The 25,685-nt window shown below is 42.5% G+C and overlaps 1 protein-coding gene across 1 annotated transcript; it reads left to right on the top strand.

The window, feature by feature from the left end:
* The first annotated feature begins 4,210 nt into the window (after positions 1-4,210).
* On the top strand, positions 4,211-24,734 carry MRPL4 (mitochondrial ribosomal protein L4). The gene is made up of 9 exons (XM_060763319.2): positions 4,211-4,314; positions 7,092-7,158; positions 9,843-10,011; positions 12,803-12,854; positions 16,164-16,281; positions 16,508-16,614; positions 17,944-18,053; positions 23,110-23,180; positions 24,472-24,734. The coding sequence occupies exons 1-9, from the start codon at positions 4,270-4,272 to the stop codon at positions 24,615-24,617; spliced, it is 885 nt and encodes a 294-aa protein (XP_060619302.2). The 5' UTR covers positions 4,211-4,269; the 3' UTR covers positions 24,618-24,734.
* The last annotated feature ends 951 nt before the right edge of the window (positions 24,735-25,685 follow it).

Here is a 25,685-nt window from a genome sequence, read left to right as displayed (position 1 = left end):
ATTCCTTGATTTAAGTTGTTGACGTGCTGGCATGATACCCAAACAGGGGGTGGGCTGGAGATGTCACTGCCTTGGTCCTTTCACTATTGGTTGCTACTTCCCGGCGGATGTCAGGTGGTGCAATACCAGTGTAATTTCTCCAGTGGTGTAGGGCGCAGACACCCCATGATAATGTGGCATGTCTTATTAAGAGCCACATCTACTGTTTTATCGTGGCGAGATGTGTTCCACACTGGGCATGCATACCTAGTAGCATAGCGCAAGGGCAGATGTCTTTACTGTATCTGGTTGTGATCCCCAGATTGTGCCAATCAGCTTTCGTATGATATTGTTTCTAGCACCCACTTTTTGCTTGATGTTCAGGCAGTGCTTCTTGTAGGTCAGAGCATGGTCCAGGGTAACTCACAGGTATTTGGGTGTGCTGCAATGCTCCAGTGGGATTCCTTCCCAGGTAATCCTCAGAGTTTGGGATGCTTGTCTGTTCTTAAGGTGAAAAGCACATGTCTGTGTTTTAGATGGATTAGGGATCAGCTGGTTTTCCCTGTAATAGGCAGTAAGAGCACCTAGAGCTTCGGAGAGCTTCTGTTCAACCATCTCAAAGCTCCCTGCTTGAGCGGTAATGGCATGATCATCAGCATAGATGAAACTGTCCCTTCTGGCAGTGGTTGGACAATTGTGTAAATGTTGAACATTGATGGAGTAAGCACGCTCCCCTGAGGCAGGGGAGCATGCATATAAAAGTGATGCATAAAAAGTAGGTGACTTCATGTATGCAAGAAGAGCATTATCAAATGGGAAAATCCAGATATTTGTACTATGTTGTTTCCGGGCTGGATGGCTGTGTTCTGGCAGCATTTTCTCCTGATGTTTCACCTGAATCTCTGGTTGGCCTCTTGAATAAAACAAAATCCAGAGATTTGTGATGTTCAGTTTCTTTATCTACTTTACTCTCACTAGCCATGGGAAAAAGGAAAGATACCTTTCAAGAAACTCTTCTGCCTGGTAGTATAAAAATAAGACTGCATTGCCCTCTGCTGGTTCTTTGATGCAGCATTTTTTATTGTTTGCCTTCAAGCCCTTTTCAATTTATGGTGACTTCAGAGGTTTTCTTGGCAAGATTTGTTCAGAGGGGATTTGCTGGTGCTTTCTTCTGAAGCTGAGAGTGTGTGACTTGGGTAAGATCACCCAGTAGGTTTCCATGGCTAATTGTGTGCGTCTGTCTGCCTTCAAGTTGTCTATTGACTTGGGGCAACTCAATGAATTTCATGGGGTTTTCATCAGATGGCCCCTTGTGAAAGATGTGTGATGTGATCATAGTAAACATTCCCACGCCTCCTACAGTAATAGCCAACAATGTGGAAAGGGGAAGTGACCATTGTGGCAATAACATGTCACATTCATCACCGTTGTCACTCGTGAAAAGGGTATCATTAATTGCGACACAGAATCAGAGCTACTTCGGCAATGCCCTTCTCTAAGGTCATTGAATCATAGAGTTGGAAGAGACTGCATGGACCATCTAGTCCACATTATTATTATTATTATTGTATACTTTTGGTTATATGGCAATGTTGACTCAAGATAACCCAGCTCAAAGCAGATATTGTGGATTATCTGCCTTGATATTCTGGGTTATATGTCTGCATGGCAGGGCCCTTTGTCCCCACTGCCAGATAATGTGGGCTCCTTCCACACAGCCCTTTGCCACAGGATCTGATCCCAGATTATCTGCTTCAAACTGGACTATGTGAGTCCTCACAGCCAGATAACCTGGGATAAACAGATAATCGGGGATTGGATCCTGGGACAAAGTGGCAGTGTGGAAGGGCACTGGGATAAACAGAAAATCTTGGATCAGATCCTGGGATATAGGGCCTATCTGTTGTTGTTCATTCGTTCAGTCGTCTCCGACTCTTCGTGACCTCATGGACCAGTCCACGCCAGAGCTCCCTGTCGGCCGTCACCACCCCCAGCTCCTTCAAGGTCAGTCCAGTCACTTCAAGGATGCCATCCATCCATCTTGCCCTTGGTCGGCCCCTCTTCCTTTTACCTTCCACTTTCCCCAGCATAATTGTCTCCTCTAGGCTTTGCTGTCTCCTCATGATGTGGCCAAAGTACTTCAACTTTGTCTCTTCTATCCTTCCCTCCAATGAGCAGTTGGGCTTTATTTCCTGGAGGATGGACTGGTTGGATCTTCTCGCAGTCCAAGGCACTCTCAGAACTTTCCTCCAACACCACAGTTCAAAAGCATCTATCTTCCTTCACTCAGCCTTCCCTATGGTCCAGCTCTCACATCCGTAGGTGACTATGGGGAATACAATTGCTTTAACTATGCGGATCTTTGTTGCCAGTGTGATGTCGCTACTCTTCACTATTTTATCGAGATTGGTCATTGCTCTCCTCCCAACAAGTAAACATTTTCTGATTTCCTGGCTGCAGTCTGCATCTGTAGTAATCTTTGCACCTAGAAATACAAAGCCTATTTCTATTTCCCAGTTATCAGTCATTCTTGTTGCCATAATCTTGGGGTTTTTTATGTTTAACTGCAACCCAGCTTTTGCGCTTTCTTCTTTCACCTTGATTAGAAGGCTCCTCAGCTCCTCCTCGCTTTCGGCCATCAAAGTGGTGTCATCTGCATATCTAAGGTTGTTAATGTTTCTTCCAGCAATTTTCACCCCAGCCTTGCATTTGTCAAGCCCCACACATCGCATGATGTGTTCTGCATACAAGTTGAATAGGTTGGGTGAGAGTATACAACCCTGCCGTACGCCTTTCCCAATCTTGAACCAGTCTGTTGTTCCGTGGTCAGTTCTTACTGTTGCTACTTGGTCCTTATACAGATTCCTCAGGAGAGAGATAAGGTGATTTGGTATGCCCATAACACCAAGAACTTGCCTCAATTTATTATGATCCACACAATCAAAGGCTTTAGAATAGTCAGTAAAACGGAAATAGATATTTTCTGAAATTTCCTGCCTTTCTCCATTATCTAGCAGATATTGGCAATTTGGTCTCTTGTTCCTCTGCCTTTTCTAAACCCAGCTTGTACATCTGGCAACTCTTGGTCCATGTATTGCTGGAGTCTTCCTTGCAGGATCTTCAGCATTACCTTACTGGCATGAGAAATAAGGGCCACTGTACGGAAGTTTGGGCAGTCTTTAGCATTTCCCTTTTTTGGTATGGGGAGATAAGTGGATTTTTTCCAGTCTGGTGGCCATTCTTGCGTTTTCCAAATTTGCTGGCATATGGCATGCATCACCTTAACAGCCTGGAGCCCCCGATGGTGCAGTGGGTTAAACCCCTGTGCCGGCAGGACTGAAGACTGACAGGTCGCAGGTTCAAATCTGGGGAGAGGCGGATGAGCTCCCTCTATCAGCTCCAGCTCCTCATGCAGGGACATGAGAGAAGCCTCCAACAAGGATGACAAAACATCAAATCATCTGGGCGTCCCCGGGCAACATCCTTGCAGACGGCCAATTCTCTCACACCAGAAGCGACTTGCAGTTTCTCAGGTCGCTCCTGATACGACAAAAAAAACAAAACAAAAACAAAACCTTGACAGCATCATCTTTCAAGATTTTAAACAATTCAGATGGGATCCCGCTGTCTCCTGCTGTCTTGTTGTTAGCAATGCTTCTTAAGGCCCAGATAACCCAGCTCAAAGCAGATATTGTGGATTATCTGCCTTGATATTCAGGGTTATATGGCTGCGTGGCAGGGCCCTTTGTCCCTACTGCCAGATAATCTGGGGACTCTTCCACACAGCCCTTTATCACAGGGTCTGTTCCCAGATTATCTGCTTTAAACTGGAATATATGAGTCCCCACTGCCAGATAACCTGGGATAAACAGAAAACCTGGGATCATAACCTGGGATATAGATCCTGTCTGGAAGGGCCCTAAGGGTCCATCTGAACACTGCAGAATGCAGTTAATGCAGTTTGTTATTACTTGGCATCCTGGGAGGTGTAGTTTCACAAGATCTTCTCTGCCAAAGTACTGGTGCCACACCAAACAAACTACCACTCCCTGATTCCATAGCACTGAACCATAGCAAATCAAGTGGTACTAAATTGCATTACTTCTACAATGTGTAGCAATGCATCTCCAGGGCAGGGCTGAAAGGGAGCCTGTGCCCCTCCCTGTTTTTGAAGAGCTCTTTCAGCTGAAGGCGGGAAAGCCTAGTTACGTCACTTCCAAGCGCCGGAAGTAGCAGAGCTCTTGGGAACCCACGTGGTGTTTGGGGGAAGGAGACTGCGGAAAGGCTGCGATGCTCCGAGTAGGGCTCTCCTGGAGCCGAGGAGCAGCTCTGCGGGTGAGGAGGAGAGGACGAGGAAGGTCAGGAGGGAGATAGGCAACCGTGGCTCCGGAGGGGTTGGATCTAGTGTGCACACCCAGGCCCAGATCGTGCCTCTCTGGAAGCCCTAAATCAGGATTAGGGAAGGAGGGGAGTGACCTCAAACCCAGGCCTTGGATTTCAAAATCAAAGGGCGCAGCTACACTGAACAGCTAATGCACTTTGACGCCACTTTATCAGCCATATATCCCAGAATATCAGGGCAGGAAATCCCACAATATCTGCTTTGAAATTCTTTGGAAGCTTTTAAACAGGCTGGATGGCCATCTCTTAGGGGTGATTTGAATGCAATATTCCTGCTTCTTGGCAGGGGGTTGGACTGGATGGCCCATGAGGTCTCTTCCAACTCTTTGATTCTATGATCTGAGTCCACACTGCCATATATCCCAGTTCAGAGTAGATAATGTGGGGTTTTATTCAGCTGTGTGGAAGGGCCCCCAAAATATCCTCACCGCCCTTTATCCCAGAATATCAAGGCAGAAAACCCCACATCTGAGTATGGACTCAGGTAACTCAGTTCAAAGCAGATATTGTGGGATTTTCTGCCTTGATATTCTGGGATATAGGACTGTGTGGAATAGGATCAAAGAGTTGGAAGAGACCTCATGGGCCAGCCAGTCCAACCCCCTGCCAAGAAGCAGGAATATTGCATTCAAAGCACCCCCGACAGATGGCCATCCAGCCTCTGTTTAAAAGCTTCCAAAAAAGGAGCCTCCATCACACTCCGGGGCAGAGAGTTCCATTGCTGAACGGCTCTCACATAGAATCATAGAATCAAAGAGTTGGAAGAGACCTCCTGGGCCATCCAGTCCAACCCCATTCTGCCAAGAAGCAGGAATATTGCATTCAAAGCACCCCTGACAGATGGCCATCCAGCCTCTGTTTAAAAGCTTCCAAAGAAGGAGCCTCCACCACACTCCGAGGCAGAGAGTTCCACTGCTGAACAGCTCTCACAGTCAGGAAGTTCTTCCTCATGTTCAGATGGAATCTCCTTTCTTGTAGTTTGAAGCCATTGTTCCATTGCATCCTAGTCTCCAGGGAAGCAGAAAACAAGCTTGCTCCCTCCTCCCTGTGGCTTCCTCTCACATATTTATACATGGCTATCATGTCTCCTCCCAACCTTCTCTTCTTCAGGCTAAACATGCCCAGCTCCTTAAGCCGCTCTTCATAGGGCTTGTTCTCCATGATCATTTTAGTCGCCCTCCTCTGTACACATTCTAGTTGGTCAATTGTGGTGCCAAGACTTGGACACAATATTCCAGGTGTGGTTTAATCAAGGCAGAACAGAGGGGTAGCATTACTTCCCTGGATCTAGACACTATGCTCCTATTGATGCAGGCCAAAATCCCGTTGGCTTTTTTTGCCGCCACATCACATTGTTGGCTCATGTTTAGTTTGTTGTCCACGAGGACTCCCAAGATCTTTTTCACACGTACTGCTCTCGAGCCAGGCATTGTCCCCCATTCTGTATCTTTGCATTTTGCTTTTTTCTGCCTAAGTGGAGTCTCTTGCATTTGTCCCCATTGAACTTCATTTTGTTAGTTTTGGCCTTTCTCTCTAATCTGTCAAGATTGTTTTGAATTCTGCTCCTGTCCTCTGGAGTATTGGCTATTCCTCCCAATTTGGTTATCCCTCCCAATTTTAACGGGGCTATCTGAATCCACACTGCCATATATTCCAGTGCAAAGCTGATATTGTGGGATTTTCCGCCTTGATATTCTGGGATATAGAGCTGTGTGGAAGGGCCCCTGCTTGGAGTGCCAGGTTTGGAGACCAGGGATCCTTCCTCACAGCCATATAACCCAGAAAATCCCACAATATCTGCTTTGAACGGGGCTATCTGAATCCACACTGCCATATGTTCCAGTCCAAGGCAGATATTGTGGGATTATCTGCCTTGATATACTGGGTTTTATGGCTGTGTGGAAGGGCCCCAGAGAGTGAGTCACACTGGGCCCTTCCATACAGCCGTATAACCCAGAATATCAAGGCTGAGGGCCTTTCCACACAACCCATTATCTAGGATACCAAGGCAGAAAATCCCACATTATGTGAGTGTGGACTCAGATAACCCAGTTCAAAGCAGATATTGTGGGATTTTCTGCCTTGATATTCTGGGATATAGGACTGTGTGGAAAGTTCCATAGACCCCTTCCACACAGCTGAATACAAACCCACATTTTCTGCTTGAACTTGGAGTATATGGTAGTGTGCACCCAGCGCCCTTTACACAGCCTAGAGTATCTGCTTTTGTGTGTGTGTGTGTGTGCTGCATTCAAAAAGCATAACAAAATATTTCTTAATCACATTCAGTTCTTTTCCAAATTTCATTACTGATTTAATTCAGTCACGTCTTATGAACATAGAAATGTCAATGTCGGTTCTGAAACAAAACGACGCGGTGGAGTAAATCAGAGGTCATTTTTTTATTTAGAATGCCATACCCCTGTAAAATCAGAATAGATTTCTTTAAAAAGGCTTTTATGACCCTCAGTTTTGCAGGTCTATGTAATGATTGGACAAATGATTTTGAAAATGATTTCTTTTGTTTTTGGGAGGACGGTGGGGTTCATGGTGACATGAAAGAGGTGGCACACCATTGATAATCCATTGGACAATTCCTAGCATGAAAAGCATTGCAAATAGTTGGAAGAAATATCCTTAGAAAGAAAGGGCCTAATTGTAAATTGGAATTGAGTAGTGACTTCGGATGTTCACTCTGCTTTCTATCCAAGCTTTTTTCAACGACATTGTCAAAACATGCAGATACTCTAAGCAACTCTAGCACAGTTTCCTTAAGAGGTAAGTCCTTTTCATGTTTATAAGCCATTATTTACTATTTATCTGTAGCATATATCCCACCTTTTCCCCCAAGAACATCCAGTCACAAGTGCTTTCTCTTTTTCTCAATGTCTCTATAAGAAAGATTATTTATTTATCGTGTCATCAGCAACCAAACATTTGTTTTACATTTTAAACAAAAACAAACAAACAGACAGACAAAACACAGAATTTGCAAGCTTGGTAGTTGATTAAATGTCCTTTGACCAGTAGCTGGCCACTTGGAGTGCCTCTGGTGTTGCCGCAAGGAGGTCCTCCATTGTGCATGTGGCAGGGCATTGCAGCGGGTGGTCAGTGGTTTGCTCTTCTCCACACTCACATGTCGAGGATTCCACTTTGTAGCCCCATTTCTTAAGGTTGGCTCTGCATCTCGTGGTGCCAGAGCGCAGTCTGTTCAGCACCTTTCAAGTCGCCCAGTTTTCTGTGTGCCCAGGGGGGAGTCTCTCATTTGGTATCAGCCATTGATTGAGGTTCTGGGTTTGAGCCTGCCACTTTTGGACTCTCGCTTGCTGGGGTGTTCCAGCGAAGGTCTCTATAGATCTTAGAAAACTATGTCTTCATTTAAGAAAGATGAGGCTGAGAGATAGTCACTGGTTCTCTAGCCACTTCCACACAGCTGAATAAAATCCCACATTTTCTGCTTTGAATTGGAATATATGGCAGTGTGGACTCAACCCAGTCCATAGCAGATATCGTGAGATTTTCTTCCTTGATATTCCAGGGGCCCTTCCACACAGCCCTATATCCCAGAATATCAAGGCAGGAAATCCCACATTATCTGAATGTGGACTCAGATAACCCAGTTCAAAGCAGATATTGTGTGATTTTCTGCCTTTATATTCTGGGATATAGGGCTGTGTGGAAGATTAATTGCTGATTATTCTCTCTCGCTTCATGATGTAATATTGTTCTGAATATATCAACAAATGCATATTAGCTTTGGGAATTATTTGTGGTCATAATTTTCTCTTGATATCCATGATTGTATGGTATTATGAAAATAATGGGTGACATACGGAATGAATCTAATACCAATAAGTTGTATTTTAAAGTAGTGGTAGAGTATGTCTATCCAGTTATGTGTTGAGTTTATTATTTATCCATGTAAGCACGAACATTTTTGAGTTCCTTCATTTTAAAAACGATACAACAAAATATACTCTGTTTTTACTTATCTTATATATAGTGCATGCCTCTTCAACCTGCAGCCCTCAAGGTATTTGGGCCTCTTAACTCTCAGAAGCCCTAATCATCTTGTTCAGTGGTCAGGGATTCTGGGAGCTGAAGTCCAAAGCACCTGGAGAGACACAGGTTATGCAGGCCTGACTTCTTGTATATTAGTTGTTTTTAATATTTTTCACATTTGGGTTTGAAATCCTATATTGGGCTCAAATTTGCAGTTTTGTTATATACAGTCTAGCAGTAAACCACTTCTGATGAGGAATAAATAATGTGTTAAGGTGGCCAAGGATGAAAACATTTCTAAATGAAATGTAATTCTTTTATTTGTTTCACGATGTCAGAAGTGATAGAAATGTGTAGACAAATAGCATACATGCAGTCCCCAAGTTACAAACAAGATAGGTTCTGTAGATCTGCTCTTAAGTTGAATTTGTATATAAGTTGAAAGAGGTACATATTTTAAGTGTAACTCCAGCCAAAAATATATATTGTTTTAATTTTTGATAGCATAGGGAAGGTTAACACCCCTGTGGTGTTTGTTTTGCTGTCTGTGTCCCTGTTGAGAAGATTTCACCTCACTTTCTGTCCCTGTGATAATTGGATTTTGAAAAATTTAACTTGTAGTAGGAACAAGGATTGGTGGGAAAGCTTCAGTGGAGACTCCTTTTCCCCAGGATAATTCTTCCAGGAGTGAATTTCCTTTCCTAGAAGCAGATGATTCTCTTCCTGTGTCATATGTTCTGCAGTTGATGGTGGTTGGTGATGGAAGGGTTAATGTGAGTATTAGTTCTAGAGGGTTTGGTAATCTGTAAGTGGGAAAGCAATTAGGGGTGGAGGTGTGCAGCAGATGGGTTGCAGCTGGGTGTTACTGGATTTAGGGAGCTAACCTTGAGACTGATCTTTGGGAGAAAAGTATCTGTTGCATTTTGGTGGTGGATGCTGCTGGTTTCCCCCCCAGGTCTGTTGGATTTTCGGTATCCTGACCTGTCTCCTGCAATCTTGGAACCTTGAACCTTTGGACTGGCTTTCTACTACGGTATAGACCCTTGATCCCTGGACTCTGTTATTGAACTCTCGGCGTTTGACCACTGGACTGGACCCTTTTGCATAAGTTATTTTTGCTATCAGTTTTTGTTTATTCTGTAGCCGAGTGCTATCTTTGTGTTTTATATTTTGGTCTATTAAAACAGCCAACAAGTAAGTGCTGTTTTAATTAAACTGTTTGATAAAACTGTTTGATTCATCTCTACCTAAATAAGGCAGAGCCCTGGCAACGTGACATCCTGTTGTCTCACCCCTGTTCTTAACTTTGAGTCGTTTGTAAGTCAGATGTTTGTAACTTGGGGACTGCCTGTATAGGTACTGGTCATTTAATATACAGTACTTGTAAGGTATAAATGTGATTTCATGCGATAGTAACACAAAACAACATTTACAGTGTTGTTTCTTTTGCTTCCTTTTAGAATTACAGCCTGATGTAGTCTCCAGTAATCCCATTTTACGGACATGCGACATCGCCATCCCCAAACACCTTGGGCCTGTTCAGGCCTGGGTGGAGTCACTGAAACATTACGATGCCAGGCATATCGGCTTAGCGGATCTACATCCAGATGTATTTGCAGTAATGCCTCGGTATGAACTGAAGTTGGGTTTGGGTTTCTGACTTTCCTGAGATAAATAAAAATAAGCTTGCATTTCAAAAGGATATATAGTAGTTTAGGGTGGCATCCCATTGGCCAGTCCCAACTCAAATAGGCCCACTGAATCAGTTGTTGAGGGATTCAACACATTGACAAATCCGATTGATTCAATGAGTCTATTGTGTTTAGGACTATAACAGGATTCAGATCATAAATTTGCATAAATTAAAGAATTTCAGGGGAACGGCCCATCCTGTCCACTTTCTGTAAAGACCTAAAAACATGGTTGTTCCAATGTGCCTTTGATTAATTGGTTTACTAAATGAATTGGCCCTTCACTTCATTCTCGACTCTTGCACTGGAGTTGTACTGTACTAATCTGACTTGGTCCTTTCAACCTTAACTTATTACCTATGGCACTTTGCCATCAGCCCCTGTCCTGTCAGTTGTATTGCACAAGCCTTCCCTCTCCCCTTAGCTCGGAAATGTCTATTATGTTCGGCTACTGGTTGTTGTATGATGGATGATGTTTTAATTATGTTTTATGATGTTATATGTATTTCTACTGAGATATATATTTAACTGTCTGACTGGGCTTGGTCCCCATGTAAGCCACCCTGAGTCCCCCCGGGAAGATGGTGGCAGGATAGAAAAATAAAGTTGTTGTTGTTGTTGTTGTTGTTAACAGTGATGGCATGGGCGTGACAAAAAAGGGATGAGCTTTTGGTTGAAATGGTTAGCATTGGTAACTTTTGGGCAATCTTAAAGTGGAGTTTATTACTCTTTGGCCCTCTAGATCAGGGGTCCTCAAACTACGGCCTGGGGGCCAAATACGGCCCTCCAAGGTCATTTACTCTGCCCTTGCTCAGGGTCAACCTAAGTCTGAAACAACTTGAAAGCACACAACAACAACAATCCTGTCTCATCAGCCAAAAACAGGCCCACATTTCCCAATGAAATACTAATAAGGTTGTTGTAGGTTTTTTTTCTGGGCTATATAGCCATGTTCTAGAGGCATTTTCTCCTGACCTTTCGCCTGCATCTATGGCAAGCATCCTCAGAGGTAGTGAGGTCTGTTGGAACTAGGAAAATGGGTTTATATATCTGTGGAATGACCAGGGTGGGACAAAGGACTCTTGTCTGCTGGAGCTAGGTGTGAATGTTTCAACTGACCACCTTGATTAGCATTTGATTGCCTGGCAATATATTAAATACTAATAAGTTTCTATTTGTTAAATTTTTTCTTCATTTTAATTATTGTATTGTTCTAAAGCGTTTTTTGCACTACAAATAAGATACGTGCAGTGTGCATAGGAATTCATTCATTTTTTTTCAAATTATAATTCGGCCCTCCAACAGTTTGAGGGACTGTGACCTGACGCTCTGTTTAAAAAGTTTGGGGACCCCTGCTCTAGATATTTGGATTTTAACTCACAGAAATCCAAGCTGTTATGGCCGATAATAAGGAGTGTTATGAGTTGTAGACAATAAGTTGCTGATGTCCAAAGTTTCCCAAACCCATGCTACAAAATGATACGAAAAATCTCTGGGTGAACATCTGACAGTGTTACAAACTAGGCTAGACCTGTTCAAATGTACCAGAGCATCAAGATACGTGAATTCTGCCCCAATTCGGCAGGAAATCAAGGTGTTTGAGTTTTTCACGTGGTTTTTACAAGTGAGTCTGGTAGAGCAGCAAATAAAAACGAAAGCAAATTTGAGGTTAGGATGAAATGTGACATATCCCTAACAACCATAAAGCTGAAAGATAGTATCTTCCCCTTCTCCAACAGTATTACAACCTTGCGTTTAAATTGCAGAATATTTTGACTACACTTATTTCTATCTCCAACAAAACTGATTGGTAACTGGCAAATAGAGGGAGAAAACGTGGAGGCAGTGACAGACTTTGTATTTCTAGGTGCAAAGATTACTGCAGCCAGGAAATCAGGAGACGCTTACTTCTTGGGAAGAGAGCAATGACCCATCTCGATAAAATAATGAAGAGTAGAGACATCACACTGGCAACAAAGATCCGCATAGTTTAAGCAATGGTATTCCCCATAGTCACCTACGGATGTGAGAGCTGGACCTTAGGGAAGGCTGAGTGAAGGAAGATAGCTGCTTTTGAACTGTGGTGTTGGAGGAAAGTTCTGAGAGTGCCTTGGACTGCGAGAAGATCCAACCAGTCCATACTTCAGGAAATACAGCCCAACTGCTCATTGGAGGGAAGGATAGTAGAGGCAAAGATGAAGTACTTTGGCCACATCATGAGGAGACAGGAAAGCTTGGAGAAGACAATGATGCTGGGGAAAATGGAAGGAAAAAGGAAGAGGGGCCGACCAAGGGCATGATGGATGGATGACATCCTTGAAGTGACTGGCTTGACTCTGAAGGAGCTAGGGGTGGTGATGGCCAATAGGGAGCTCTGGTTTAGGCTGGTCCATGAGGTCATGAAGAGTCGGAATTGACTGAACAAATGAACAACAAATATTTCTATCTCTAGGGCTGTTCTTTCACTGTCCATTTTTCAGATGTTCTACAAGCTTTGGTTTTAGCTTTGAATATGTTTTTAATCAGTGTTAAGGATTTTAGCTTTTAATTTTTAATTAATACACTTGATGTTCAATTTTATTTTGATATTTGTATATTTTGGGGTTTTAAATTGCATTGAAATGCTTTTAATGTAAGCCGCTTTGAGTTTCCCTTGTGGAGAGAAAAAGTGGGGTATAAATAAACATAATAATACTAACACAGTGTGTCTGTGTTTGCTTTGCCTACAGAATTGATATCCTGCACACAGTGGCTACTTGGCAGAGGAATTTCAAGAGGATTGTGAGTATTTAAGTGTTGGTAGAAAAATACGCCAGGAATTAAGATACTTAATCAGAAAGTAACAAGCTGTAGAGTCAGATTGCTGGAGGGTGCAAAAAAGTGATGCTTAGAAATCTATATTTTGTACATTCATACATTTTCTAACTATTTATTTATTGTATCACGAGTGGGTCACTGTATTTGAGAAAACACAAAGTTTTCTAACAACAATGAGTCTTTGGTATCTGCTGGAATTTGGTTTTAGCTCCTCTTGTCCCTGCGGACACCAGACGTGGATGCTCAAGTCCACAGTATATACAACGGCATACTAAAATTGTGTTTCTTGTATAAAATGGTGATTTTTTTTTTGTCGTGCCAGGAGTGACTTGAGAAACTGCAAGTCACTTCTGGTGTGAGAGAATTGGCTGTCTGCAAGGACGTTGCCCAGGGGATGCCTGGATGACTTGATGTTTTTATCATCATTGTGGGAGGCTTCTCTCATATCCCCACACGAGGAGCTGGAGCTGATAGAGGGAGCTCATCCGCCTCTCCCTGGATTCGAACCAGCGACCTGTCGGTCTTCAGTCCTGCTGGCACAGGGGTTTAACCCACTGCGCCACCAGGCTCCTATGGTGAAATTATAGTTGGTTTTGGGGGAGATATCTATATACTTTGAAGCTACAAATAGTTGAATCTATAGATGTAGAATCCATGGATATGGAGAACTGGCTGTATAATGTATATGTGTTGTTTATGGGATTTTGGAATGTTTTTGGATTTATTTTCAGAATGTGGATGATTGAATATATAGATATGGCGGACCAGTTATTTTCAGCACTGCAGCGTTATCATATTATATATTCAGAGTGATTATATCAAAAAGTTTGAGCATCTGTTCTCAGCTTCATTTCCCCTGGTTTGTGGTATGCCTTACTTAGACAGTAGAATACATCATAGAATCATAGAATCAAAGAGTTGGAAGAGACCTCATGGGCCATCCAGTCCAACCCCCTGCCAAGAAGCAGGAATATTGCATTCAAATCACCCCTGACAAATGGCCATCCAGCCTCTGCTTAAAAGCTTCCAAAGAAAGAGCCTCCACCACACTCCGGGGCAGAGAGTTCCACTGCTGAACGGCTCTCAGAGTCAGGAAGTTCTTCCTAATGTTCAGATGGAATCTCCTCTCTTGTAGTTTGAAGCCATTGTTCCGCGTCCTAGTCTCCAAGGAAACAGAAAACAAGCTTGCTCCCTTCTCCCTGTGGCTTCCTCTCACATATTTATACATGGCTATCATATCTCCTCTTCACACATCCTGTGTGAGAACTTTGTTAACTTTAGGGATTGTACAACACACACACTTAGCTCTTATATTCGAAAGGGTCCAGAGTAAAGGCTTATAGGATGTAGGTATGCCATGCAGATTCCTCATTTTCACCTGTATTTTGCTTAGCCACACATATTAATATTTGTTATTTTTGCTACACCAGCGTGGGAAACACAAATTAATTCTTTTTCAGCTTCGTTCTGCCTCACAAATACTGTAGTAACAATACTACAGTTGGTCCGCCACTTTTTTGAATTTGATTACACTATGTGACACAATTTTTGTTCAATTTAATAAACTTTTTCTATGTATCATAAAAACATGGAAAAGGTTTATTAAACTGGAAAAAAAATTGTGGGATATCCTGCAGCACATTTTGCTATAATTTTTGAATGAATATCTCACAGAGTCTCAACCAATTCAACATAGTTTGTGGCAGCCACAAAAACAAAGTTTATGGAGTATAACAACTACTTTCAAAGTAAGTACCACACAATTAAACAGGAAATAACACTTTCAAACCAGGAACAGAAAATTATTCAAATTTTGTTACATAGTGTTATTCACAGAATAGATTAAAATATTATCTCTAGGACTCTGTAGGTTCTTCAGTGCAACTCTATAGTCAGTTTCCAGCTGGAAGGTCTAGATCAGGGGTCCTCAAACTAAGCCCCGGGTGCCGGATACAGCCCTCCAAGGTCATTTACCCGGCACTCGTTCAGGGTCAACCTAGGTCTGAAACGACTTGAAAACACACAACGACAACAACAACCCTATCTCATCAGCCAAAATCAGGCCCACACTTCCCATTGAAATACTAAGAAATTTATATTTGTTAAAATTGTTCTTCATTTTAATTATTGTATTGTTTTTAAGTGTCTTTTGCACTACAAATAAGATAAGTGCAGTATGCATAGGAATTCGTTCATTTTTTTTTTCAAATTATAATCCGGCCCTCCAACAGTTTGAGGGACTGTGACCTGGCCCTCTGTTTAAAAAGTTTGAGGACCCCTGGTCTAGATCATGGATTGTAACATGCACAGATATCTATAACAACAATTACAAAAATTGTAGATTGCCAATCACAATTTCTATATTCTAAGAATTTCTACATTGAATGTAACATGAGAACATTCACACGATTAATTAAAGACTGTTTATAATTGGAAGATAATTTTTCAATACTTTGTTAACACAGTAAAACTAGAGCTTCCAAAATCACAATTAAATAATGTCAGGCACAGTGACACAAAATAACACTTCCTATATTATCGAAAGATCTTCTTTCAGAAACAACATCAGAAACAGTGACACATGGTTTATCAATATTTCGTCAACACAATGCACTTAGAGCTTCCAAAATAACAGTTAAACAATATCCGGCACAGTGGCACAAAATAACACTTTAACAATGTCTCCCGGGTTGTTTCCCTTGTTTCGCAATGTCTTCATCAGGTGTTATGATGTTGTAATTCAATTCTAATAGGTAGCTATCAGTTCTGTTTTGATTTCCTATCAGCATTTATAGTCTTTGGATTCAATTCCTGTAAACAGCCTTGGCTCTGAGTAAGGAGTTCTGAATTGAGATCATGGATGTCAAACTCATTTTCATGGAGGGCCACATCAGCCTTATGGTTGCCTTCAAAGGAACATTGTATCCCTGGGCAAAGTAACCGTGGATGCTGAGGGCCCACTTTAACTTTTTACACAGCGGTTGGTGCTGTTTAGTTTTTGCCCAGTTTGGGTATTTGGATGTTATTGAATGACAACTCCCATCACTTTTGATTATATGGGAATTGCAACCCAACAGCATTTCTGGTTCTGTGGTTTAGGGGAAGGTCGTAGGACATTTTAAAGCCAGATGTTATATCCACAAGCCTTGTATCTAAATTCATATCCCACCATTCTGATTAAACAGAACTACTGAACTGACATGAATCTCATTCAGCATTATAATTGACTGTGTGTAATTGAGAAATAATCTCAGACCTGGTTTAACTTTCCAGAGCTATGCCAAGACGAAAACACGCGCAGAGGTTCGTGGTGGTGGCAGGAAGCCCTGGCGACAGAAGGGCACTGGACGGGCCCGGCATGGCAGTATCCGGTCACCTATATGGCGTGGTGGTAAGCAATCTGTTCATAACAATATGGAGCATACATCTTTTGAAAGCCTTCTTGTTATCTCTTCTTATGGCTAGAAATGTGGACCTCGGAAGCACCGCTCTTGTGTTTTCTTTCAACAGATCTTCAAACACTGTACGTGGTTCTTTGCCAACACATAAGAGAGAGGGAATGTATGTTCCAACTGAACACCCTTTGATTTTTCCCTCCTTTCTTACGTTTTTCCTAGGGGGAGTGGCCCATGGCCCACGGGGCCCCACCAGCTACTTCTACATGCTGCCCATGAAAGTCAGAGTCCAGGGCCTCAAGGTGGCACTGACGGTCAAGTTGGCACAGGTACAGCTGCTCCATTATTGTGGGAATGCAATACTAATAAGTTGAAATACTAATAAGTTTATATTTGTTAAAACTGTTCTTCATTTTAATTGCTGTATTGTTTTTAAGTGTTTTTTGCACTACAAATAAGATATGTGCAGTATGCATAGGAATTCATTCATTTCTTAAAAATTATAATCCGGCCCTCCAATGGTTTGAGGGACTGTGACCTGGCCCTCTGTTTAAAAAGTTTGAGGACCCCTGTTCTATAGGATCAAACGTTAAACTATCTGGTCTTTAATTTCTGTTTTTAAAATGGATCGATTGCCTTAAAGTCCTTCCATGACAAAATGCATGTAAATGCTTGCATGTCTGTTTCTCTTTCTTGTGCCAGGTAATAGGCATGATTGTTAAATCAATAATTTTAAAGTAGAAATTAATGTTCTTTTCAGTGATATTACATGTCTGAGAAATTGTTCCCCTCTGGATTTACTGTATATGCAGATGATTCCTATTATAATAGTGTAGTCATCATTCTGCATTTGTGTGCTTTGCCTTTTGCGGATTTGATTAAAATCTCTTCCTTAAGGATTTCTAGTTCCTTCGGGATGATTCTGTGGTCAGCTTCCAGTAGAAGGTGACAATTGAAATGCAGTGGAGGAGCTAGAGATTCATACAGAGGTGTTCTCTCAGGTTTAAAAATTTGGGGTTTTCCACTTTTGTATGGGTTCTGTTTCCCAACTCCAATGAATGCAAAGGAGTGACAACAACAATAATAGATGTACTTGCAATTATAATTTAAGGTAAAGGTTTTCCCATGACATTAAGCCCAGTCATGTCCGACTCTGGGGTGTGGTGCTCATCTCCATTTCTAAGACGAAGAGCCGGCGTTGTCCATAGACACCTCCAAGGTCATGTGGCCGGCATGACTGCATGGAGCGCTGTTACCTTCCATGCCAGAGCGGCACCTATTGATCTACTCACATTTGCATGTTTTCAAATTGCTAGGTTGACAGAAGCTGGGGCTGACAGCTGAAGCTCATGCCGCTCCCCGAATTCGAACCTGCGACCTTTTGGTCAACAATCAGCTCAGTGCTTTAACCCACCGCGCCACCGGGGGCTCCTACTTGCAATTATAACTCCTTGCAAATATATCTGACAGGGAAGAAAATATCCCAAAGCCTGAAAATGTTACTTTTTGATGTACATATTCAAGAATCTCCCATACAGTCCAAAAGTTAACTTTTCCAGGTGCTAATAAACTATAGAGCTATATAGGGTGTAAAGGATGGGCAGAGTGATACCCTGGCTTACATTGTGTTCATTCTCTCTTTTTCCCTCTGTCTGTAGGACAATCTCCATATCGTAGACTCTCTAGAGATCCCAACCGCCGATCCCCAGTATCTCATGGACTTGGCCCGCTACAGGCACTGGGGAACATCTGTGCTGATTGTAGATGTGTGAGTTTTTAACAGTGGCAGAGGGAGATGATTGAGGAGAGACGTTCAATGTTTGTTGAAGGGAAAAATCGGTGCTTCTGAGATATTCAAGCTTCATAGAATCAAAGAGTTGGAAGAGACCTCATGGGCCATCCAGTCCAATCCGCTGCCAAGAAGCAGGAATATTGCATTCAAATCACCCCTGACAGATGGCCATCCAGCCCCTGTTTAAAAGCTTCAGGTTTGCTTAGATTTAGAAGAAGGAAGTATTTTTCATTGGACGAATGCATTCTAATGCGTTACAAAGTGTAGCCCACTAGCTTATGATCATGTTTGCCCAAATGCATAGTTTTCTAGTTGTCTTCTAGAGAATCTTGGAGTTTGGCAAATTACTTGGGATCCTAAATGAGAATATTAGTGATGGCCAACAAAATTCCCAGCTGCAACCTTTAATTGAGCAGCCAAAAGAGAGTGTTGGGTGTATTCTGGGCATCATGTTTGGTGCACTTAGCATCACGCTCATCATGTATGCCCCTGTGATCTCAAGAACGTGCCTTTGAAAACTCTGAACTTGTCACTTAGATTGATTATATCAGCTTCTTATGCTTCTGCATTCCTTAGAACAAGTTTCCCCTATGTACACTGGGCCCTTGATATATACAGTATTGGTGTATGGTTGCAGGATCCTTCATGGATACCAAATCTGTAGAAACTAAAGTCTCGTTATATAGAATGACATGATAAAATGATGTCCCTTTGTCACATTGCCAGGGCTCTACCTTATTTAGGTAGAGATTAATCAAACTCCCGGTTTTATCAAACAGTTTAATTAAAACAGCACTTACTTGCTGGCTGTTTAAAGGTAAACGTTGTCCTCTGACATTAAGTCCATTCATGTCTGACTCTGGGGTATGGTGCTCATCTCCATTTCTAAGCCGAAGAGCCAGCGTTGTCCATAGACACCTCCAAGGTCTTGTGGCCGGCATGACCGCATGGAGCGCCTGTTTATATAGTCCAAAATATAAAACACAAAGATAGCACGCAGCTACAGAATAAACAAAAACTGATAGCAAAAACAACTTCATAGTCAAAAGGGTCCAGTCCAATGGTCAAATGCTGAGAGTTCAATGAACAAAGTCCAGGGATCAAGAGTCTATACCGTAGTCAAAAGCCAGTCCAGAGGTTCAGGGTTCCAGGATTCCAAGATTACAGGAGACAGGTCAGGACACCGAAAAATCCAACAGACCTGGGGGAAAAACCAGCAACATCCACCACCAAAATGCAACAGATACTTTTCTCCCAAAGATTAAATCCAGTAACTTCTCTCAAAGTTAAATCCAGTAACACCCAGATGCAACCCATCTCCTGCACACCTCCACCCTTAATTGCTTTTACCTGTAAACTGTTACTTACAAACTACTCAGCCCTTTAGAACCAAGACTTACATTAACCCTTCCATCACCAAGTACCATCAACTGCAGAACATATGACACCCTTGTATAAATGAGCAAAATTAAAATATCATTTTTGTTTCTTAAAATAATATGTTCAAGCTGTGCATGGTTTGATCTATAGATACAGAGGGCTGACCATATTTCATGAATAAATGCCCCCTCTGGCACCAACTGCTACTCTGGCCAGAGTGAAGTCAGAGGGGAGCAGAAGACAGTTTCATCTTGCCTTTACAAATAATATAAAATAGTATATTGTATATACATATAATGTTTATAATATTATAATGTAATACAAGATAGTACTAGTAATAATAATAATAATACAATATTATAATTATAATTATATATTTACATTACATGTCATATTACTAATAATATTACAGTATAATGGTATAGTGCAATATAGTAATATATAATACTGATATTGTACTATGCTAATAATATAATATGTTCTGGTACAGCTGTACCAGGAGCTCCAATTTTGTTTGCTTTGCATTGAATGTTTGTTTGCAGTCCTAAGTTTCAGGAACTCTGCAGATAGGTGGCTTCTTTGGTTGCAGTTATAGGGCAAGCCACCTGTCCATCATCATTAAGTTTGGTCCCGCCCCTTGCTCAGGGCAATTGGGAAGGGAAGGGAGCCATTTTTTAGTTAGTCTCAGCAAGGTTAGCCAATGTACAGGACGTGTGTAAAGCTTCCCCTGTACAAAAGCTTCAACCTTTAAGAATTTCCAGGGTTACAGAAATTCCAACAGAAACCGAAGGGAAAGAATTTTCCAGGGAAAGAATTTCCAGGGAAGCATCCCCACAGAATTTCCAGGAAAACAGCCCTAAAGACTAAAGAACTCCAGCTGGAGAACATCTACTGCCTTGCTGGTAGGTCCACTTGGCGTTCGAGACGCAGTTCGACCCGGTAGCGGAGCCCACACCAGTAAGGGTTAGATTACAGTCAGCCTGGGAGAAGTTAAAAAGGAAGTTTTCCTTTAAAGAGGAAGTTATTGAAGACAGTTGCCTGTCCTTTGTGGACAAGTATAGGAATTCACCAGTTGCCCAAAAGCTTCGAATCATTTACTTAACTTTACTGAAGACAAGAGAAGTTTCTGTTAGATTGTTCATTAATAAAAGACTTTGTTGTACTTCTCAAGCCATCTAAAGACTGTTTGTGGTGGAAACGTCTGAGAACTTCTCTTTAGGCCCCCTGGCTTCCCGTTGGGCAAAGGTTGCATGTCCTGTTTTAAAGACAACTATTTACAGGCCCAGTGTGTGACAGAACATAATATATTGAATGAAAATATATCTTGTAAGCCTTTCTGAGTCCCCTTCGGGGTGAGAAGGGCGGCACATAAATGCCATAAATAAATAAATAAATAAATAAATAGGCTGTAAGAGCTGTTCAGCAGTGGAACTCTCTGCCCCAGACCTTGGTGGAGGCACCTTCTTTGGAGGCTTTTAAGCAGAAGCTGGGTGGCCATCTGTCGGGGTGCTTTGAATGCAATTCCTGCTTCTTGGCAGGGTGTTGGACTGGATGGCCGACGAGGTCTCTTCCAACTCTATGATTCTGTGAATTCCTACTTGTGTGGGTATACGAAGTCTGCTTGGTTGAACTACTTGTATGGGTATACAAAATCTGCTTAGTTATTCCTAATAATATTACAGTACAATGTTATAGTACAATGTAATATATAATATTAATATTGTGCTATGATAAAAATATAATATATTGTATTTACTTTTTACTTGTAAGCCCCTCTGAGTCCCCTTCGGGGTGAGAAAGGCGTCATATAAATGTCGTAAATAAAGAAATAATAAATTAGTTGTAACTCTTGGGGGGGGGGGGCATACAGTATCTGATTTGGCGACACTTCCCTTAGCTTCTTTTCCTGTAACTCCATGGACTTGAAAATTGAAATTCCCAATAAAGTACATTTGATGAGTACATCTTAATAATAATTAATAATAATTAATAATTATTAATTAATAAAGTGCATCTTAATGGTGAAGGTAATATTCACATCCTGAAATTGCATGAGCTCTTGGAATATGTGAAAATGTCCAACCTATATAGTTTAGGCTGAGGTCCTGAAGTTGAAGTCCTGAAGTTGTTTCCAATGTGTAAGAACTGGCTTACAGCCCTACAAGACTGCAAGTAGCATTAGTCTTTTTGATGCTTGCTGCAGTAAAGTGGCACATCCAGTCCTGTAGAACCAAAAGTGAAAATTTGCCAAAACGTCCCGAGTCCCTTCACTAATTTATTTATTTATCGTGTCAGGGCAACCAGTCGATTATATTACATTTCTAACAGAACAAAGCAAACAAACAGACAAAATACAAAATTTATGAGTTTGGTAGTTGATTAAATGTCCTTTGACCAGTATCTGGCCACTTGGAGTGCCTCTGGTGTTGCCGCAAGAAGGTCCTCCATTGAGCAAGTAGCAGGGCTCAGGTTGCATTGCAGCAGGTGGTCAGTGGTTTGCTCTTCTCTACACTTGCATGTCGAGGATTCCACTTTGTAGCCCCATTTCTGAAGGTTGGCTCTGCATCTCGTGGTGCCAGAGCACAGTCTGTTCAGCGCCTTCCAAGACGCCCAGTCCTCTGTGTGCCCAGGGGGGAGTCTCTCATTTGGTATCAACCATTGATTGAGGTTCTGGGTTTGAGCCTGCCACTTTTGGACTCTCGCTTGCTGAGGTGTTCCAGCGAGTGTCTCTGTAGATCTTAGAAAACTATTTCTAGATTTAAGTCGTTGACGTGCTGGCTGATACCCAAACACGGGATGAGCTGGAGATGTCACTGCCTTGGTCCTTTCACTATTGGCTGCTGCTTCCTGGCGGATGTCAGGTGGTGCAATACCGGCTAAGCAGTGTAATTTCTCCAGTAGTGTAGGGCGCAGGCACCCTGTGATAATGCGGCATGTCTCATTAAGAGCCACATCCACTGTTTTAGTGTGGTGAGATGTGTTCCACACTGGGCATGCGTACTCAGCAGCAGAGTAGCACAGCGCAAGGGCAGATGTCTTCACTGTATCTCGTTGTGATCCCCAGGTTGTGCCAGTCAGCTTTCGTATGATATTGTTTCTAGCACCCACTTTTTGCTTGATGTTCAGGCAGTGCTTCTTGTAGGTAAGAGCACGGTCCAGAGTGACTCCCAGGTATTTGGATGCTCTGCAATGCTCCAGTGGGATTCCTTCCCAGGTAATCCTCAGAGCTTGGGATGCTTGTCTGTTCTTGTGATGAAAGGCACATGTCTGTGTTTTAGATGGATTAGGGGTCAGCTGGTTTTCCCTGTAATAGGCAGTAAGAGCACCTAGAGCTTCAGAGAGCTTCTGTTCTACCATCTCAAAGCTCCCTGCTTGAGCAGTAATGGCACGATCATCAGCATAGATGAAACTCTCTGTCCCTTCTGGCAGTGGCTGGTCATTTGTGTAGATGTTGAACACGGATTTCACTAATGAAATGCAGCATAGTCTTGGACTACTGCTCCTCTTGAGGAGACCTGAGCAGGAAGTAGTTTTTTTTTGGGGGGGGGGGATCATCAAAGTCAAAGCAAATCACCCAGCCCGGATGGAAGATATTTGTACTGGAAAATCTTGTGACACATTTATAGATAATGCTTCCTTTTGTGGCTTCCAGCAATGAAATCCCAGAAAATATCAAGTTGGCAGCGAATGATCTTAAAACCATCAGCATATTGCCTGTCATAGGTGAGTGAAGGAAACAGGGGTACATTGGGGTGGTCAGGAATCTCTAGAAAGGTGACTCCTATGGCATACTGAAGTTGGGCATTATGTTTCATCCAATGGCAAGCACTCCTCCCTGTCTCAGTCTCTCCCAGGCAACATCAGGGTTTGTTTTGCAAGAATGATGAACTGTTCTTGTTCCTCTTCATCTTTTTTGTATGGCGTCATCCTTGATTGCCTCAAAGTTTTGCTCATCCCAGCATCATCTTAACAGGAAACTATGTACACGTAAAGAACAAGTCATCTTCCATAAAGAAGTAACAGAATAAAAAGGCATTTCTTTTGTTCTTCAATGAAGCGGTTACTGTTACATTTTGCATCTATATCCTGAAATGCTTTGGAACAGTAATTATTTTGGATATTTTTGGTATTTTGGAATTTGCAATCTAAACGGAGAGAACAGTTGACTGTATTACAATGCAAAAGTGGGAATTGTGTAGATTTGGGGTGTTATAAATTGTCTCAAATTCAACTTGAATTTTTGAAAACCTATTTGGAAAGCAATATCCATCATATCCCACCAGCCTTTGCAGAGCCAGTGGTGCAATATGATGGGTGTTGCATGCAGATATCTGGAGAGACATATATTTATCACCACTTAAAAATGCCCAAAAGAATTCTCATTCACAAATGGCTTCCCTTCCTGACTTTTTTACCTCTGACAGCACCAGTCATTTCCTTCCTCTTTCCTTATCTGTTTAGTTTGATGAATGAAAAGCCAGCCAGAAAGTTTGGCCTAGGGATTTTCTGTTTCTGACTCCGTTAATACGGGTTCATCCATGTTAAAGGTAAAGGTAGTCCCCTGACATTAAGTCCAGTCATGTCTGACTCTGGGGTGTGGTGCTCATCTTCATTTCTGAGCCGAAGAGCCAGCGTTGTCCGTAGACACCTCCAAGGTCATGTGGCCGGCATGACTGCATGGAGTGCCCTTACTTTCCCACCGGAGCGGTACCTATTGATCTACTCACATTTGCATGTTTTCGAACTGCTAGGTTGGCAGAAGCTAGGGCTGACAGCGGAAGCTCCCACCGCTCCCCGGAATCGAACCTGCGACCTTTCGATCAACAAGCTCAGCAGCTCAGTGCTTTAACTCACTGCGCCACCGGGGAGGTGCTAAAAAAGCCTTGGAGTTGACATCCCTATCTGACCATCTTGGCAGATAGTTTCCACACAGAATAGGACTCTCATGCTCTTGTTGCTACTTGTATCTGTGCACACAAGATTCACCCTAATCATTTTTTCTTTCTTGTAACAGGTCTGAATGTACATAGCATGTTGAAGTATGAGACCCTTGTGCTCACCTTGGATACAGTCTCCTTCTTGGAAAAGAAATTGTTGTGGCATGACACTCGGTATAGCCCGCTGTACCCCTTCCGGTTGCCCTACAGCGACTTCCCATAGAATTCATGTCAGAGATGAACTAGGTCCAGCTGCATAGTGTTACTTCCTGTCCACAAACACACTGACTAGTGTGATGTTTTTTCTAATGTGTACATTAAAACTGACTTATCTATTGGACTCCCTGACTGTCTTTTGGTATAGCTCCTCTTCTCGGTTCTTTAAATTGATGTGTAGACTTGAAATGGTGGGATTGAGGAAGGGGAAACTTTGATAGAGTTACAAGCTGGGTAGATGCGGGGAATGCCTTGGATGTAGCGTACCTGGATTTCAGTAAGGCCTTCGACAAGGTCCCCCATGACCTTCTGGCAAGGAAACTAGTCCAACGTGGGCTAGGCAAAACTATTGTGAGGTGGATCTGTAATTGGTTAAATGGATGAACCAAGAGGGTGATTCTCCCCAATGCTTCCTCTTCATCTTGGAAAGAAGTGACGAGCGGAGTGCCACAAGCAGGGTTCCGTCCTGGGCCCGGTCCTGTTCAGCATCTTTATTGATGACTTAGATGAAGGGTTAGAAGGCATCATCATCAAGTTTGCAGACAGCACCAAATTGGGAGGGAGAGCCAATACTCCAGAGGACAGGAGCAGGATTCAAAATGATCTTGACAGATTAGAGAGATGGGCCAAAACTAACAAAAGAAGTTTAACAGGGACAAATGCAAGATACTCCACTTTGGCAGGAAAAACAAAATGCAAAGATGCAGAATGGGGGACAATGCCTGGCTCAAGAGCAGTACGTGTGAAAAAGATCTTGGGAGTCCTCGTGGACAACAAGTTAAACATGAGCCAACAATGTGATGTGGCGGCAAAAAAAACCAATGGGATTTTGATCTACATCAATAGGAGCATAGTGTCTAGATCTAGGGAAGTAATGCTACCCCTCTATTCCGCCTTGGTTAGACCACACCTGGAATATTGTGTCCAATTCTGGGCACCACAATTGAAGAGAGATATTGACAAGCTGGAATGTGTCCAGAGGAGGGCGACTCAAATGATCAAGGGACTGGAGAACAAGCCCTATGAGGAGTGGCTTAAGGAGCTGGGCATGTTTAGCCTGAAGAAGAGAAGGCTG

The sequence above is a fragment of the Anolis sagrei genome, chromosome 2, assembly GCF_037176765.1.
Source record: "Anolis sagrei isolate rAnoSag1 chromosome 2, rAnoSag1.mat, whole genome shotgun sequence".
NCBI lineage: Eukaryota > Metazoa > Chordata > Lepidosauria > Squamata > Dactyloidae > Anolis > Anolis sagrei.
Note: the sequence above shows the minus strand (reverse complement) of the source record. Positions and strands in the feature narration are given on the sequence as shown.